General features: G+C 31.3%; 1 protein-coding gene across 1 annotated transcript in view; it reads right to left on the minus strand.

The window, feature by feature from the left end:
* The window catches only part of LOC134711270 (solute carrier organic anion transporter family member 4A1-like), a 45,102-nt gene that overhangs the window by 10,290 nt on the left and 18,605 nt on the right, over positions 1-16,207 (minus strand). The window contains exons 4-7 of the mRNA XM_063571794.1: positions 7,205-7,521; positions 6,634-6,831; positions 5,681-5,786; positions 1,302-1,423 (exon numbers count right to left, since the gene is read on the minus strand). Of these exons, the coding sequence (XP_063427864.1) occupies positions 1,302-1,423; positions 5,681-5,786; positions 6,634-6,831; positions 7,205-7,521 (743 nt within the window). The remainder of the gene's footprint in view (positions 1-1,301; positions 1,424-5,680; positions 5,787-6,633; positions 6,832-7,204; positions 7,522-16,207) is intronic.

The following is a 16,207-nucleotide window of genomic DNA, read 5'->3' on the forward strand; positions in this document are numbered from 1 at the left end:
GCATTTAGAGCAAATCTGGCGTAGGATAAATGTTTTTCATAAGGTAGAATTCTATCAGCACTGAAATTTTCAGATGTATTTAACAACCCATCGTTAGGTTGCTGCCAATCAATTGGTCATTTTAAGGAAACTTTTGCAGTTTTTGGTTTTAAAGAAAGTATTACAAAAACTGCATTTTCAAACACTTATTAATATACATTAAACCAAAAACACAAACTACGATGAAATTGGACATTAAACTCTTAAACGAAAGATAAATGCCAAAAAATCAGGGTGAGCGATTCAGGCTCTTGAGAGCCTCTTGTCTGTTTAAATTTGTCCAAAGATTAGCATGAATATTGTTATTACTATTTGGCATCAACTAGTAATTGCCAGCGAACGTTTGTGATTCACATGTTGTATGTTGGAACCCGGGACAGTGAACTGATCATTTTTAGTATTACTTTCATTATTTGTATATAGTTGTCTATACGCAAATGTCTTGTTGAAATAATTAGTTGTTAAAGTTATTGAAATTATAACACAATGTTGATTGCTGTTCCCCATTTTTGACATTTTTAATCTATTATGTCTTTGTTTGGCTAAAATATTTTTGTCATTATAACGGAATTCTAAAAGATTGTCCTACATATGAGAGTTTTAAATAGCTATCAAACCAGGCTAGGTTTCATCCATAGTTTTTATACAAAACAAAATGCTTGTCTTTCATATTTTGCCATGACGTTGTCAATTTATGAGTTTGACTGTCCCTCTGGTATCTTTCGTCCCTCTTTTTTGAACCAAGACTGAAGTCGGGGATACGACAAATGTTTTCCATTTGTTTCAGCTTTTGATTTTGCCATTTGATGAGAGACTTTCCGTTTATTATTTCCTTGACAATTGGTACATTTGTTATGTTACGTTTTGCAAAATATAATGGGTTGATCGATGTATAATTGTGGAACACGCATGGGTCAAAGAGGGGTCCGTTTACCATAGCGGAATGTATAAATACGCAGCAACGTACGGTAGAATTAGGACCTCTCACTATTATTATTTTTTTTGCATTTCGTTCTCTTCCTGAATGTGAATAAAGCATTTGTAACTGGAAGCAATATCAATATACCGGTAATACTTCCATGTAGAAGTAATTGTTATCATTCAAGTTGAGCTTTATTAGTTAAACCATTGATATCAAATTGCTTTATATGTATCAGTATCAGTATATATTCACTACTTGTTGCTCATCTAAAAAACAACATTCATATAATATTCACCCCAAATAACGATCTTCACAGTAATATAGCATTCGTCTTATTTACCTGGTAGATATTTCGGATATCCAAAAATTGGAATGGCTATAACAATGAATCCTAATATGGCTATAACAAATCCAAGCCACCATGCTCCGATCCACCTACTGTCTGTAGCATCAAAACCTAGACTAAAAAATACATGAAACTATTATTCCATGCATATTAAAAACAACGTGGATGAACACATAGTGCTGATACTGCAATGGTAAATAAAACATGTAAAAACACGAATGTGCCAAAAGTACACAGATGCCCCACTCGCACCATATTTTTTTATCTTCAGTAAATCGTGGGGTAAACTCTCTAATTTGACACTCAATCACAAAAAGCTACCTTTACCAAAAACCTGAATTAGGACTGACGAACGTACACTCATACCAAAAAGCAAATTGTCCCTTGGTTGAGCATACAAATTTACTGTAAAAGAGGGACGAAAGATACCAAAGGGACAGTCAAACTCATAAATCTAAAACAAACTGACAACGCCTTGGCTAGCAATGAAAACAGACAAACGAAAGTACACATGATACAACATTGAAATCCAAAGAACAAACAACACGAACCCCACCAAAAACTAGGGGTGATCTCAGGTGCTCCGGAAGGGTAAGCAGATCCTGCTCCACATGTGGCACCCGTCGTGTTGCTTATGTGATTTCAAATCCGGTAATTCGGTAGGTCAGATAACTGAAAGGGAAGGGGATTGTAGTTATGACGTAAGGAACATATCCGAAATCATGTGTGAAACGTTTATTCCATAACGGTCAACCAACTCGTGATGGCGTCCGTAAAATTTACGAAGGAATTTCAACTTCACCATTTGAAGCTCTTGGTTTAATAGCTTCCTTGTGAGCAGCAACCCTCTATCAAGAAAATCATGATAGGAAATGCAAGCACGGGAATACCGTATCAATCAGAGATGGGTCCGATTACTTTCAATGTAATTGATTAAATTACAATTACTTTGTCATTTGTACGATTTAATTAAATTAATGATTACATCATTTCTGAAAGTGTCTGATTAAATTAATGATTACATTGGCAAAGTAATCATGATTACATCTGATTACAATGATTTAAAATAAAAACATTTTACATGATGTGAATGAATAAACCTTTAATATATAACTGAAAGTATTGTGTTTGCTATAAATATAAAATAGTAACTTCAAACTTCATCTATTTAAGGTTTATGTACCCTTCTGTAGCCATTTTTGTACGAACTTTTCAAACTTCAATTGTATCAAAACTACAGATATAATGAATAATAGAGGTAGGCCATTTTGTACATATTCCAAGGGGAAACTTGATGCAAAGCATTATTTTTGACTGTTCCATTGCATTTATTAGAAAAAGAGGACTTTGTGGCAAATAAATCAAGAATTTTATAGAAAATCCACAGCCTTTATCCTTGTACTCTCATATTTGGCAATTTGATGGCTGATAGATATAGGATTATTGCATGCAGTGCTAGCATTGATTTCTTTAAAACAAGTTTATAAATGTAGTTATTGGTTAAGACAAGTATAAATATGGCCAAAATCAAGTACACCTTTTAGGGTGCGCTCGACTTAAGTGACTCAGCACGAGGTGTTTTGGAATTTACCGGTTACTTAGAACTTTTTGTAAAAAATAAACACTAGCACATCATAGACAATCAAGTGAGTAATTTATGTTTCAAATTTTATAACAAAAATCTCTGTATTAAAGGCTGTGGATTTTCTATAAAAATTTTGATTTATTTGCCACAAAGTCCTCTTTTTCTATCAAATGCAATGAAACAGTAAAAACTAATGCTTTGCATCAAGTTTCCCCTAGGAACATGTACTAAATGGCCTATCTCTATTATTTATTTTATCTTTAGTTTTGATACTATTGAGGTTTGAAAAATTCGTACAAAAATGGCTACAGAAGGGTACATAAACCTTAATAAACCTCAAAAGTTCACTTCATACATACATGAACATTGTGTCACTGGTTAAGTCGACCCATTGAACTTTATCATCATTAATCCCTGAATTATTTTGACTTCAATTGAGTATAGCTTTCTAAAGAGCGTTTGCTGTTTGTCATATTCTAAACTGTAATTTATATTTGTTTCGAGGTGGTTTATGGGAGTTAAAAAATGGATGAAATAAAGTTACCAGTTTAATCAAATAGTAAACAATATACAAGTGCTAAAAATCATTGCATTTTACATGTCCAGTCTAAATACATACAAAAATTTGCTTATTTTAAACAAGATATTTGTCCAACTTTTATTAAATTTTGTGCTAATTAGTAAATGATCACAAGTCTGATTTATCTTTTCCCATACATATTGTCCTACAGCTATACTTAGTTGGTAATTGCAATAATAACAAACCTTAATTGGTTTCCTACCTGTCAATTCAAAGTTGACAAAAATCACAACATTAACAAAAGATTATAATTAAGGGTTAAAAGAGATTCAAGATTCAAAGTTTTATTATCCTCAGACACAACAGTGTACAAGAGGTCAATATACATTCATACATAAATAGACGATATATCTATACAGTAATTACAATACAATTATGATAAGCATGTATATATAATATATGACAACAGGAGCTAACACACAATAAACAATCATGCACGTGATTCTCGTGACACATTCATGTGTATATACAGTCAGTCTCTATCATTTGGATTTAACACAATGTCATGATTATGTAAGTTTTTACATATGTATTCAAAAGTGAATAATTATAGATATTTGATAATGTTTTTTAAGAATCTACAAATATTACGATATAATTTTACATTGCAATATGACAGCATTCCAATCATTTTGATCTCTGATGGATTTGTATTGTAATAATGTGGGATAAATTTTTTGCGTAGGTCCACAATTTGTGGATATGTACAAGTAAACATATAATGATATTCGTTACCAATATTAAAGTTACATAAATGACAAATTCTATTTTGTTTAGGGATCTTTGCCCATCTTCCTGTCGCTATAGGAAATTTTAAATTTGAGCATCTTAGCTTACACATATATAATCTATCAGCTACAATCAATCTAAGTAAATATGGTTCCAGTTTAAATTCATGTTTAAAAAGTCCATAAAATTCCCCCCGAGATGACTTATTAATTTGCGAGAACCAATTTTGAATAAATTGGTCAGTCAAATTCTGTTTTAGTATAGACTTGAAAATATTGTTATCCATATACATTTAAGAAAAGTATTACTTGAATATAACATTTATTATCAAATATATATGTACATCTTTAAATTGTAAATATATGTACAATATCTTTTACTGAGGCTAGAAACAAATAATTGTATTAGATGTCTCTTTTTAGGCTATTGATGACTTTTCAATACTGTAACAGTTTATTTTTTACTGAAGTATACAAATTTATCAACATGCTCAAAAAAAAGTAAACTAAACTATCTTTCACATGTTCTATAAGAATAACAAAAATTTTCCTTTATTGAACATAAACACAGTTTAAGATTTTTTTTCAATGTAATCAGAATGTAATCAGAAAGTAATCCGGATTACAGGGTTTTTTGAAAAGTAATTGATTAAATAAAATTACATGTAATCAGATTTTTGGCTGATTAATGATTACAATGATTACTTGAAAAATTGTAATCAATTACAGCTGATGAACGATTACAATTACAATTACCCCATCTCTGGTATCAATTGGGATAAAAAAAAAATACATCAAGTGGACGCAATGAGCAATTGACAAGTGAGAAACCCAAAGTTATGGATAACTCTAAATCGCCCATATCTGATTGTAAAACATATTACCAGATGCGACTTTAAAGTTAACACTGATACAGGATATATAATACCAATTTACTCCATAAATTCAAATAAAAGTGTACGCCAGCACGGTATGGCAAAAAGGTTTCAATTGCATTTAATATGCGAAATGTTTGGTTTTTTTTCATACACTGTTCTTCCGATAAAGGAATGTATCAAAGGAGGGCCTTGACTTCTAAGTCATAATTAGAACGCTTCGACAACACGATCACTAGAGTTTAGCTTGTGCCAAGACATCGAAAGATATCAGACAAAAAGTTATATAGGATTAAACACATTTTTTCTAGAGGTTATTTACGTGTAAGCCGTGGCTCTTACTCACAAACTTAACATAAAAGACCATAGGTTATATGTGTGTAAACTTGGGTGATTAGGGTCTAATCATGAATTTAAAATAACTATGAAAATATCTGCAACATACTGGTTATTTGCCTTTATCAAAGACCTTGTGACAGTAAACCGTATTTTTTGCTCATAGTTTTCAGTCTTCAAGAAATCTACTAAGCAAATTATTTTATTTGGTAGTGTTCGTCAAATGTGCTTTCAAATTGACAATTCCGATGTGAAATATAATATATTACCTGTCTTGATCTACCCTGTCAAAATCCACAAAATAATTCTGACCCAATTCCCCACCGACGAAAAATCCTGCAGCTACACCAATGGCTGTCAGTGCATAGGTCAAACCTGAAATGAGATCGAAAATGCATAGGTCAAGCCAGAAATGAGAGCGAAAAAAGAAGATCTTAAACCACAAAGTAATTTATGATTTTAACTTGACAAAAGCAAATTTACCCTTAGATTTGCTGAAAGGTATAAATAGATATTAGCAGATGTGGTATGAGTGCCAATAAAACAACTCTAAGTATGGTTGTATGGATTTCGCATAACAATAAGACATGTTCTATTGTTAAAAGTCTCAAAGTTCCTGCTAAATCATGTTTATGTAATGAGCTGAGTGATTTTCTTTAAACAGGTACGAGATTCTGAACGTAAAAAAAGTGTTCAGGTTGCCCTATATAGGAGGTAAAATATGTCTTAACAAAGAATATGAACTCAAATGTAAATTCCATAAGATATGACACATTCAAAAGTTCGACTTTACGTTTATAAAGGTAAAAAGATGGTCCTTGGAATCATATTTACCGATGGAATTCAAAGAAACCAGGATTGAAATTTTAAAAAAACAGGATTGAAATTAACGCCAGACGCGCGTTTCGTCTACAAAAGACTCATCAGTACCGCTTGAATCAAAAAATGTTTTTGATTTCTCAAAATTTGTAGAAACATGTTTAACTTTCTTGGAAGGAAATAGTTTCCTGTATTAAATATCAGTTTAAATCGCTTCGATTAAAAAAAAACGAATGAAACTATTTTCTTTTACTCACTTAAACGATAAGTTCGCAACTTCCGTTTTAGGTTAAAGCAAGAAATGAAGGAAGACTATACATTATTTCAAGTTTGATTAACTCGTGTTTCGTCCCTTTTCTTACTTAAAAAACTCTTGAAATTGCATGTTTCATTTTTAACTCACCTATATATACTGCTGCTAAGGAATGCTCTTCATTCTCGTCTATATAAGCTGTCCCGAGGGTGAACATTGGAGTAAAACCAACTCCGTGTACGATCTGTGCTGCTATAAACACGATAAGATACTGTTCTCCTCCTACGTCACAATCGCCTGAAGGAGGGTTGCTTATTGTACAGTTATAGGATGACTGTGTTGTGGACTCTGGAAATGATTAATGTATATAAACAAAACAGTTATCTATAAGTCCAAACAAATGATTTGTAAATTAAATCAAACAGTCATTTTTCACTACATGAAAATAGGAACAGACAATACCACCTGATTTCTACTTTCAAGTCTGATAAATTTGATTTTTTTCAAACCGTGAAATTGGGCAGAATGTATTTTCGTTTAAAAAAAAATACTAGTACTTTGCAAGAATAAAGTTTTATTCCACTCAGTATTACAGAACAAAATAAGCTGTAAAAAACACTTTTCATCTAGAAGATGAAACGCTTGACATGCACTCAATATCAGTTTTTCAAACGTATATTTCGAACAGCGGTATACTACTGTTGCCTTCATTTATACATACCTGGGTAAACATATTTTTCTAAAAAGTGAGGAACCATAAATAAAAAGGATCCAACAGCCATAATGAGTGATCCAGAAGCTACCCATGATGCTTTATTATATCGACCACCAATAAAACTGACAAACAGCACTACAACTAAAGCTCCAATATCTTGTGAACTTGGAATCAGTGCAGACTTTGTGGATGGTAGTTTGAACTGTCTTTCTATGGCTGGGATTGCAGCATTGGCGACACCGTTTACTGCGAAACCTTCTAGGAAACACATAATACATACAAATAATGTAAACAGTGACATTCTGTTTAAACCTTGAAGACATCTGAAAATACACCAAAGAGAATGGATGAGGTTCAAAGCTAAAGTGTGGTAGAGTGGATTTTCTGCCATTTACCCTGGATGCATTGATTATATTATATGTACTAATTCTAAATATCTCTTGCAGATGATTTATTGAAGTAGGTGATTCGTTTGCAATCTAATTGTGATTAGGTCTTCTTTTATTGGTCATTGGTGGTCTTGTGATATTATTATAAAGGGAATTCAAATTAAATGGCTGGTCAATTTTGGTCTTTGTTTACAAAAGTTTAAATTATTAATCCTTTAGTATCCAGACTTTGTAGTTACTTTTCATAGAAGGATTGAATCATTCAGTGATCTTGGATACATTTATATTCAGTCAGGAACCACAAATAAAGCATATTTTGGTAAGTTACATGTATTTACATTGAGACCCTTTGGTCTGACAGATGGATGAAGTATGAATCCTGATTATGTTATTTCATTAACATGCAAGGTAAAAGTAAGTTTCCCCAATGTCCAAGTGAGTGTGAGATTTTAGTTTGAGAGATGGTTATGTGATTTGATTGTTTTGAGAGCTTTTGTGTATTTGCTGTACGGGTGAGTTTGATTTATTTTAACAGTGACCTTGACCTATGTTATGGTATGGTATTGTCAATAATGACGTAGACATTTAAATGTAAACAAGTCAAATGATATTATGTTTGTTTATAATTGAAAGTACCTTTTTGTAAAGATTAATTTGTTTAATAGAATCCTGTACTTATAATTATATTATTGATTTCAGATAATGATATTATGTATTGACCATAGATCCATGATATATTGATCTGTATAAGGACACTAGGATAGAAGTTTAATAGTGTAGCTGTTGATGTTATTTATTGTACAAACTCAGTTCCACAAATTGGTGAGTTTACTTAACTGTGTAAATTGATTGCATTTGTATTTTATTTATGTTTACCTGTATAATTTGACTATGACAGATATTTCATTGTCACTTTGGAAATATTACACTGGGATTATCTTCCCTGATTATGAACATTCAAGCTAGATTCACATGAAGTTAAATATCTATATTTGTATTGATGATAAATGATTATTCATTTACACAGTGTAGATACTATTCTGTACGCTATCCGGAAGTCGCGATTTTCGAAGCGAGGATTCCAAACTGGCCAACAGAACGGTTTTGTTTTGGTGCTTTTTCTCATCATTTGTTTAGGTAGCACTCCACAGTTAGAAAATAAAATTAAAAATGAGCCACAAAATGTTTTATCATCTCCTATTCCTGGATTTCTAATACATTAACCTTACTGTTTGTGTTGTACATGTGCATATGTATGTAATCAGTATCTTCCATAGAATTGATTTTTCAAAGTTAAAAGGGTGAAAAATAATTCCTTTTATGTGTATCCATGGCAACATTCTGAATTTATTTACAATAAAATATTGCAAAAAGGGGGGTAAACATGTCACATATCCCCCCAAAATTTGGATCAAACTAGAATTTCAATGCCTTTGAGTGATACCTTTTTAGAAACTGTTTGCATAGATCTTCCTAATGATCAAATAAAAAATGGGTGTCTTTCGCCTCATTTTTTCATAAAATCTAATCATAAAGTTCGTGCCACAAAAAGTTGGAAAAAAGCATTACAATAATTGCCGGACCAATGTATGGTATGGGCATGCAAATACGGACTGCCATACAGAAAACAGCCTATATTACATGCATTACATAATCTTGATGTTAATATAAACCCAATACGAAGGCTATTTTAGTACTCAGCTATCCAAAAATTAATTTTATTTCACACTAGCTCTCATATTTTAAAAATCCACAGGGGCCAAAATGCGAAACTACACTCCTAACTGTGGAGTGCTACCTTAAGGTGAAATTTTTCCCCTCCTGCCTCAATTTTTAGTATATTTTCTATGTTCTACTAGCTGTTACGACTAAAATGGTACCTTAGTTTTTAAAATTGGTTCAGTAATAAAGATTTTATGAAGGTTAGCAGTTGATGTTGAAACGCGACAAAAAGTGATTTAAAAATAAATGCTGGATCATAGTGAAAAACTTCAAGTCTGTCTCTCATTTTTGGGGTAAAATTAAAAAACTTTTCCCTTTTTTCTGTTTAAAATCATAAAACTACATTAAAAGAGGAAAAATTATACAACTTTTAGGTATTTGAATGCACTTATATTTCAATTTTGCTGTAAATAGCATACCTAACCTTGTTTTAAAAGCTCTCAAGCAGGGTATAAATTTCTAAAAGTACTGGCATCATTAAATTTAATTAATGCCAAATTATAATATAAAATCTTGCTCAAAATGTTTATTTGACTTATTCGCATTCAAAAATTTAAAGCGATACATTCTGAGCTTATCATTTAAAGCGCAATATTTGGTTACAAGAGCGAAGCTAATTGAGTACAAATTTAAGACCGCAACATGTCTAAGCGTCAAAATGTGTATATTTGGTTGCTAAGGACAGTAAACAATAAAATAATCATAAATTGCAATCCTAGCAGAGTTTTTGGCTTCAGAACTAAAACAAGAACATAAAAGACTTAAGACTTGTGGTGAAATTTATCTTAAAAAGTGCATTTCTGTGCTTTCTGATGTGCCATAAGGTAGCACTCCACAGTTAGAAAATAAAATTAAAAATGAGCCACAAAATGTTTTATCATCTCCTATTCCTGGATTTCTAATACATTAACCTTACTGTTTGTGTTGTACATGTGCATATGTATGTAATCAATATCTTCCATAGAATTGATTTTTCAAAGTTAAAAGGGTGAAAAATAATTCCTTTTATGTGTATCCATGGCAACATTCTGAATTTATTTACAATAAAATATTGCAAAAAGGGGGGTAAACATGTCACATATCCCCCCAAAATTTGGATCAAACTAGAATTTCAATGCCTTTGAGTGATACCTTTTTAGAAACTGTTTGCATAGATCTTCCTAATGATCAAATAAAAAATGGGTGTCTTTCGCCTCATTTTTTCATAAAATCTAATCATAAAGTTCGTGCCACAAAAAGTTGGAAAAAAGCATTACAATAATTGCCGGACCAATGTATGGTATGGGCATGCAAATACGGACTGCCATACAGAAAACAGCCTATATTACATGCATTACATAATCTTGATGTTAATATAAACCCAATACGAAGGCTATTTTAGTACTCAGCTATCCAAAAATTAATTTTATTTCACACTAGCTCTCATATTTTAAAAATCCACAGGGGCCAAAATGCGAAACTACACTCCTAACTGTGGAGTGCTACCTTAAGGTGAAATTTTTCCCCTCCTGCCTCAATTTTTAGTATATTTTCTATGTTCTACTAGCTGTTACGACTAAAATGGTACCTTAGTTTTTAAAATTGGTTCAGTAATAAAGATTTTATGAAGGTTAGCAGTTGATGTTGAAACGCGACAAAAAGTGATTTAAAAATAAATGCTGGATCATAGTGAAAAACTTCAAGTCTGTCTCTCATTTTTGGGGTAAAATTAAAAAACTTTTCCCTTTTTTCTGTTTAAAATCATAAAACTACATTAAAAGAGGAAAAATTATACAACTTTTAGGTATTTGAATGCACTTATATTTCAATTTTGCTGTAAATAGCATACCTAACCTTGTTTTAAAAGCTCTCAAGCAGGGTATAAATTTCTAAAAGTACTGGCATCATTAAATTTAATTAATGCCAAATTATAATATAAAATCTTGCTCAAAATGTTTATTTGACTTATTCGCATTCAAAAATTTAAAGCGATACATTCTGAGCTTATCATTTAAAGCGCAATATTTGGTTACAAGAGCGAAGCTAATTGAGTACAAATTTAAGACCGCAACATGTCTAAGCGTCAAAATGTGTATATTTGGTTGCTAAGGACAGTAAACAATAAAATAATCATAAATTGCAATCCTAGCAGAGTTTTTGGCTTCAGAACTAAAACAAGAACATAAAAGACTTAAGACTTGTGGTGAAATTTATCTTAAAAAGTGCATTTCTGTGCTTTCTGATGTGCCATAAGGTAGCACTCCACAGTTAGAAAATAAAATTAAAAATGAGCCACAAAATGTTTTATCATCTCCTATTCCTGGATTTCTAATACATTAACCTTACTGTTTGTGTTGTACATGTGCATATGTATGTAATCAATATCTTCCATAGAATTGATTTTTCAAAGTTAAAAGGGTGAAAAATAATTCCTTTTATGTGTATCCATGGCAACATTCTGAATTTATTTACAATAAAATATTGCAAAAAGGGGGGTAAACATGTCACATATCCCCCCAAAATTTGGATCAAACTAGAATTTCAATGCCTTTGAGTGATACCTTTTTAGAAACTGTTTGCATAGATCTTCCTAATGATCAAATAAAAAATGGGTGTCTTTCGCCTCATTTTTATCATAAAATCTAATCATAAAGTTCGTGCCATAAAAAGTTGGAAAAAAGCATTACAATAATTGCCGGACCAATGTATGGTATGGGCATGCAAATACGGACTGCCATACAGAAAACAGCCTATATTACATGCATTACATAATCTTGATGTTAATATAAACCCAATACGAAGGCTATTTTAGTACTCAGCTATCCAAAAATTAATTTTATTTCACACTAGCTCTCATATTTTAAAAATCCACAGGGGCCAAAATGCGAAACTACACTCCTAACTGTGGAGTGCTACCTTAAGGTGAAATTTTTCCCCTCCTGCCTCAATTTTTAGTATATTTTCTATGTTCTACTAGCTGTTACGACTAAAATGGTACCTTAGTTTTTAAAATTGGTTCAGTAATAAAGATTTTATGAAGGTTAGCAGTTGATGTTGAAACGCGACAAAAAGTGATTTAAAAATAAATGCTGGATCATAGTGAAAAACTTCAAGTCTGTCTCTCATTTTTGGGGTAAAATTAAAAAACTTTTCCCTTTTTTCTGTTTAAAATCATAAAACTACATTAAAAGAGGAAAAATTATACAACTTTTAGGTATTTGAATGCACTTATATTTCAATTTTGCTGTAAATAGCATACCTAACCTTGTTTTAAAAGCTCTCAAGCAGGGTATAAATTTCTAAAAGTACTGGCATCATTAAATTTAATTAATGCCAAATTATAATATAAAATCTTGCTCAAAATGTTTATTTGACTTATTCGCATTCAAAAATTTAAAGCGATACATTCTGAGCTTATCATTTAAAGCGCAATATTTGGTTACAAGAGCGAAGCTAATTGAGTACAAATTTAAGACCGCAACATGTCTAAGCGTCAAAATGTGTATATTTGGTTGCTAAGGACAGTAAACAATAAAATAATCATAAATTGCAATCCTAGCAGAGTTTTTGGCTTCAGAACTAAAACAAGAACATAAAAGACTTAAGACTTGTGGTGAAATTTATCTTAAAAAGTGCATTTCTGTGCTTTCTGATGTGCCATAAGGTAGCACTCCACAGTTAGAAAATAAAATTAAAAATGAGCCACAAAATGTTTTATCATCTCCTATTCCTGGATTTCTAATACATTAACCTTACTGTTTGTGTTGTACATGTGCATATGTATGTAATCAATATCTTCCATAGAATTGATTTTTCAAAGTTAAAAGGGTGAAAAATAATTCCTTTTATGTGTATCCATGGCAACATTCTGAATTTATTTACAATAAAATATTGCAAAAAGGGGGGTAAACATGTCACATATCCCCCCAAAATTTGGATCAAACTAGAATTTCAATGCCTTTGAGTGATACCTTTTTAGAAACTGTTTGCATAGATCTTCCTAATGATCAAATAAAAAATGGGTGTCTTTCGCCTCATTTTTATCATAAAATCTAATCATAAAGTTCGTGCCATAAAAAGTTGGAAAAAAGCATTACAATAATTGCCGGACCAATGTATGGTATGGGCATGCAAATACGGACTGCCATACAGAAAACAGCCTATATTACATGCATTACATAATCTTGATGTTAATATAAACCCAATACGAAGGCTATTTTAGTACTCAGCTATCCAAAAATTAATTTTATTTCACACTAGCTCTCATATTTTAAAAATCCACAGGGGCCAAAATGCGAAACTACACTCCTAACTGTGGAGTGCTACCTTAAGGTGAAATTTTTCCCCTCCTGCCTCAATTTTTAGTATATTTTCTATGTTCTACTAGCTGTTACGACTAAAATGGTACCTTAGTTTTTAAAATTGGTTCAGTAATAAAGATTTTATGAAGGTTAGCAGTTGATGTTGAAACGCGACAAAAAGTGATTTAAAAATAAATGCTGGATCATAGTGAAAAACTTCAAGTCTGTCTCTCATTTTTGGGGTAAAATTAAAAAACTTTTCCCTTTTTTCTGTTTAAAATCATAAAACTACATTAAAAGAGGAAAAATTATACAACTTTTAGGTATTTGAATGCACTTATATTTCAATTTTGCTGTAAATAGCATACCTAACCTTGTTTTAAAAGCTCTCAAGCAGGGTATAAATTTCTAAAAGTACTGGCATCATTAAATTTAATTAATGCCAAATTATAATATAAAATCTTGCTCAAAATGTTTATTTGACTTATTCGCATTCAAAAATTTAAAGCGATACATTCTGAGCTTATCATTTAAAGCGCAATATTTGGTTACAAGAGCGAAGCTAATTGAGTACAAATTTAAGACCGCAACATGTCTAAGCGTCAAAATGTGTATATTTGGTTGCTAAGGACAGTAAACAATAAAATAATCATAAATTGCAATCCTAGCAGAGTTTTTGGCTTCAGAACTAAAACAAGAACATAAAAGACTTAAGACTTGTGGTGAAATTTATCTTAAAAAGTGCATTTCTGTGCTTTCTGATGTGCCATAAGGTAGCACTCCACAGTTAGAAAATAAAATTAAAAATGAGCCACAAAATGTTTTATCATCTCCTATTCCTGGATTTCTAATACATTAACCTTACTGTTTGTGTTGTACATGTGCATATGTATGTAATCAATATCTTCCATAGAATTGATTTTTCAAAGTTAAAAGGGTGAAAAATAATTCCTTTTATGTGTATCCATGGCAACATTCTGAATTTATTTACAATAAAATATTGCAAAAAGGGGGGTAAACATGTCACATATCCCCCCAAAATTTGGATCAAACTAGAATTTCAATGCCTTTGAGTGATACCTTTTTAGAAACTGTTTGCATAGATCTTCCTAATGATCAAATAAAAAATGGGTGTCTTTCGCCTCATTTTTATCATAAAATCTAATCATAAAGTTCGTGCCATAAAAAGTTGGAAAAAAGCATTACAATAATTGCCGGACCAATGTATGGTATGGGCATGCAAATACGGACTGCCATACAGAAAACAGCCTATATTACATGCATTACATAATCTTGATGTTAATATAAACCCAATACGAAGGCTATTTTAGTACTCAGCTATCCAAAAATTAATTTTATTTCACACTAGCTCTCATATTTTAAAAATCCACAGGGGCCAAAATGCGAAACTACACTCCTAACTGTGGAGTGCTACCTTAAGGTGAAATTTTTCCCCTCCTGCCTCAATTTTTAGTATATTTTCTATGTTCTACTAGCTGTTACGACTAAAATGGTACCTTAGTTTTTAAAATTGGTTCAGTAATAAAGATTTTATGAAGGTTAGCAGTTGATGTTGAAACGCGACAAAAAGTGATTTAAAAATAAATGCTGGATCATAGTGAAAAACTTCAAGTCTGTCTCTCATTTTTGGGGTAAAATTAAAAAACTTTTCCCTTTTTTCTGTTTAAAATCATAAAACTACATTAAAAGAGGAAAAATTATACAACTTTTAGGTATTTGAATGCACTTATATTTCAATTTTGCTGTAAATAGCATACCTAACCTTGTTTTAAAAGCTCTCAAGCAGGGTATAAATTTCTAAAAGTACTGGCATCATTAAATTTAATTAATGCCAAATTATAATATAAAATCTTGCTCAAAATGTTTATTTGACTTATTCGCATTCAAAAATTTAAAGCGATACATTCTGAGCTTATCATTTAAAGCGCAATATTTGGTTACAAGAGCGAAGCTAATTGAGTACAAATTTAAGACCGCAACATGTCTAAGCGTCAAAATGTGTATATTTGGTTGCTAAGGACAGTAAACAATAAAATAATCATAAATTGCAATCCTAGCAGAGTTTTTGGCTTCAGAACTAAAACAAGAACATAAAAGACTTAAGACTTGTGGTGAAATTTATCTTAAAAAGTGCATTTCTGTGCTTTCTGATGTGCCATAAGGTAGCACTCCACAGTTAGAAAATAAAATTAAAAATGAGCCACAAAATGTTTTATCATCTCCTATTCCTGGATTTCTAATACATTAACCTTACTGTTTGTGTTGTACATGTGCATATGTATGTAATCAATATCTTCCATAGAATTGATTTTTCAAAGTTAAAAGGGTGAAAAATAATTCCTTTTATGTGTATCCATGGCAACATTCTGAATTTATTTACAATAAAATATTGCAAAAAGGGGGGTAAACATGTCACATATCCCCCCAAAATTTGGATCAAACTAGAATTTCAATGCCTTTGAGTGATACCTTTTTAGAAACTGTTTGCATAGATCTTCCTAATGATCAAATAAAAAATGGGTGTCTTTCGCCTCATTTTTTCATAAAATCTAATCATAAAGTTCGTGCCACAAAAAGTTGGAAAAAAGCATTACAAT

The sequence above is a fragment of the Mytilus trossulus genome, chromosome 3 (genome assembly GCF_036588685.1).
Source record: "Mytilus trossulus isolate FHL-02 chromosome 3, PNRI_Mtr1.1.1.hap1, whole genome shotgun sequence".
NCBI classification, from domain to species: domain Eukaryota; kingdom Metazoa; phylum Mollusca; class Bivalvia; order Mytilida; family Mytilidae; genus Mytilus; species Mytilus trossulus.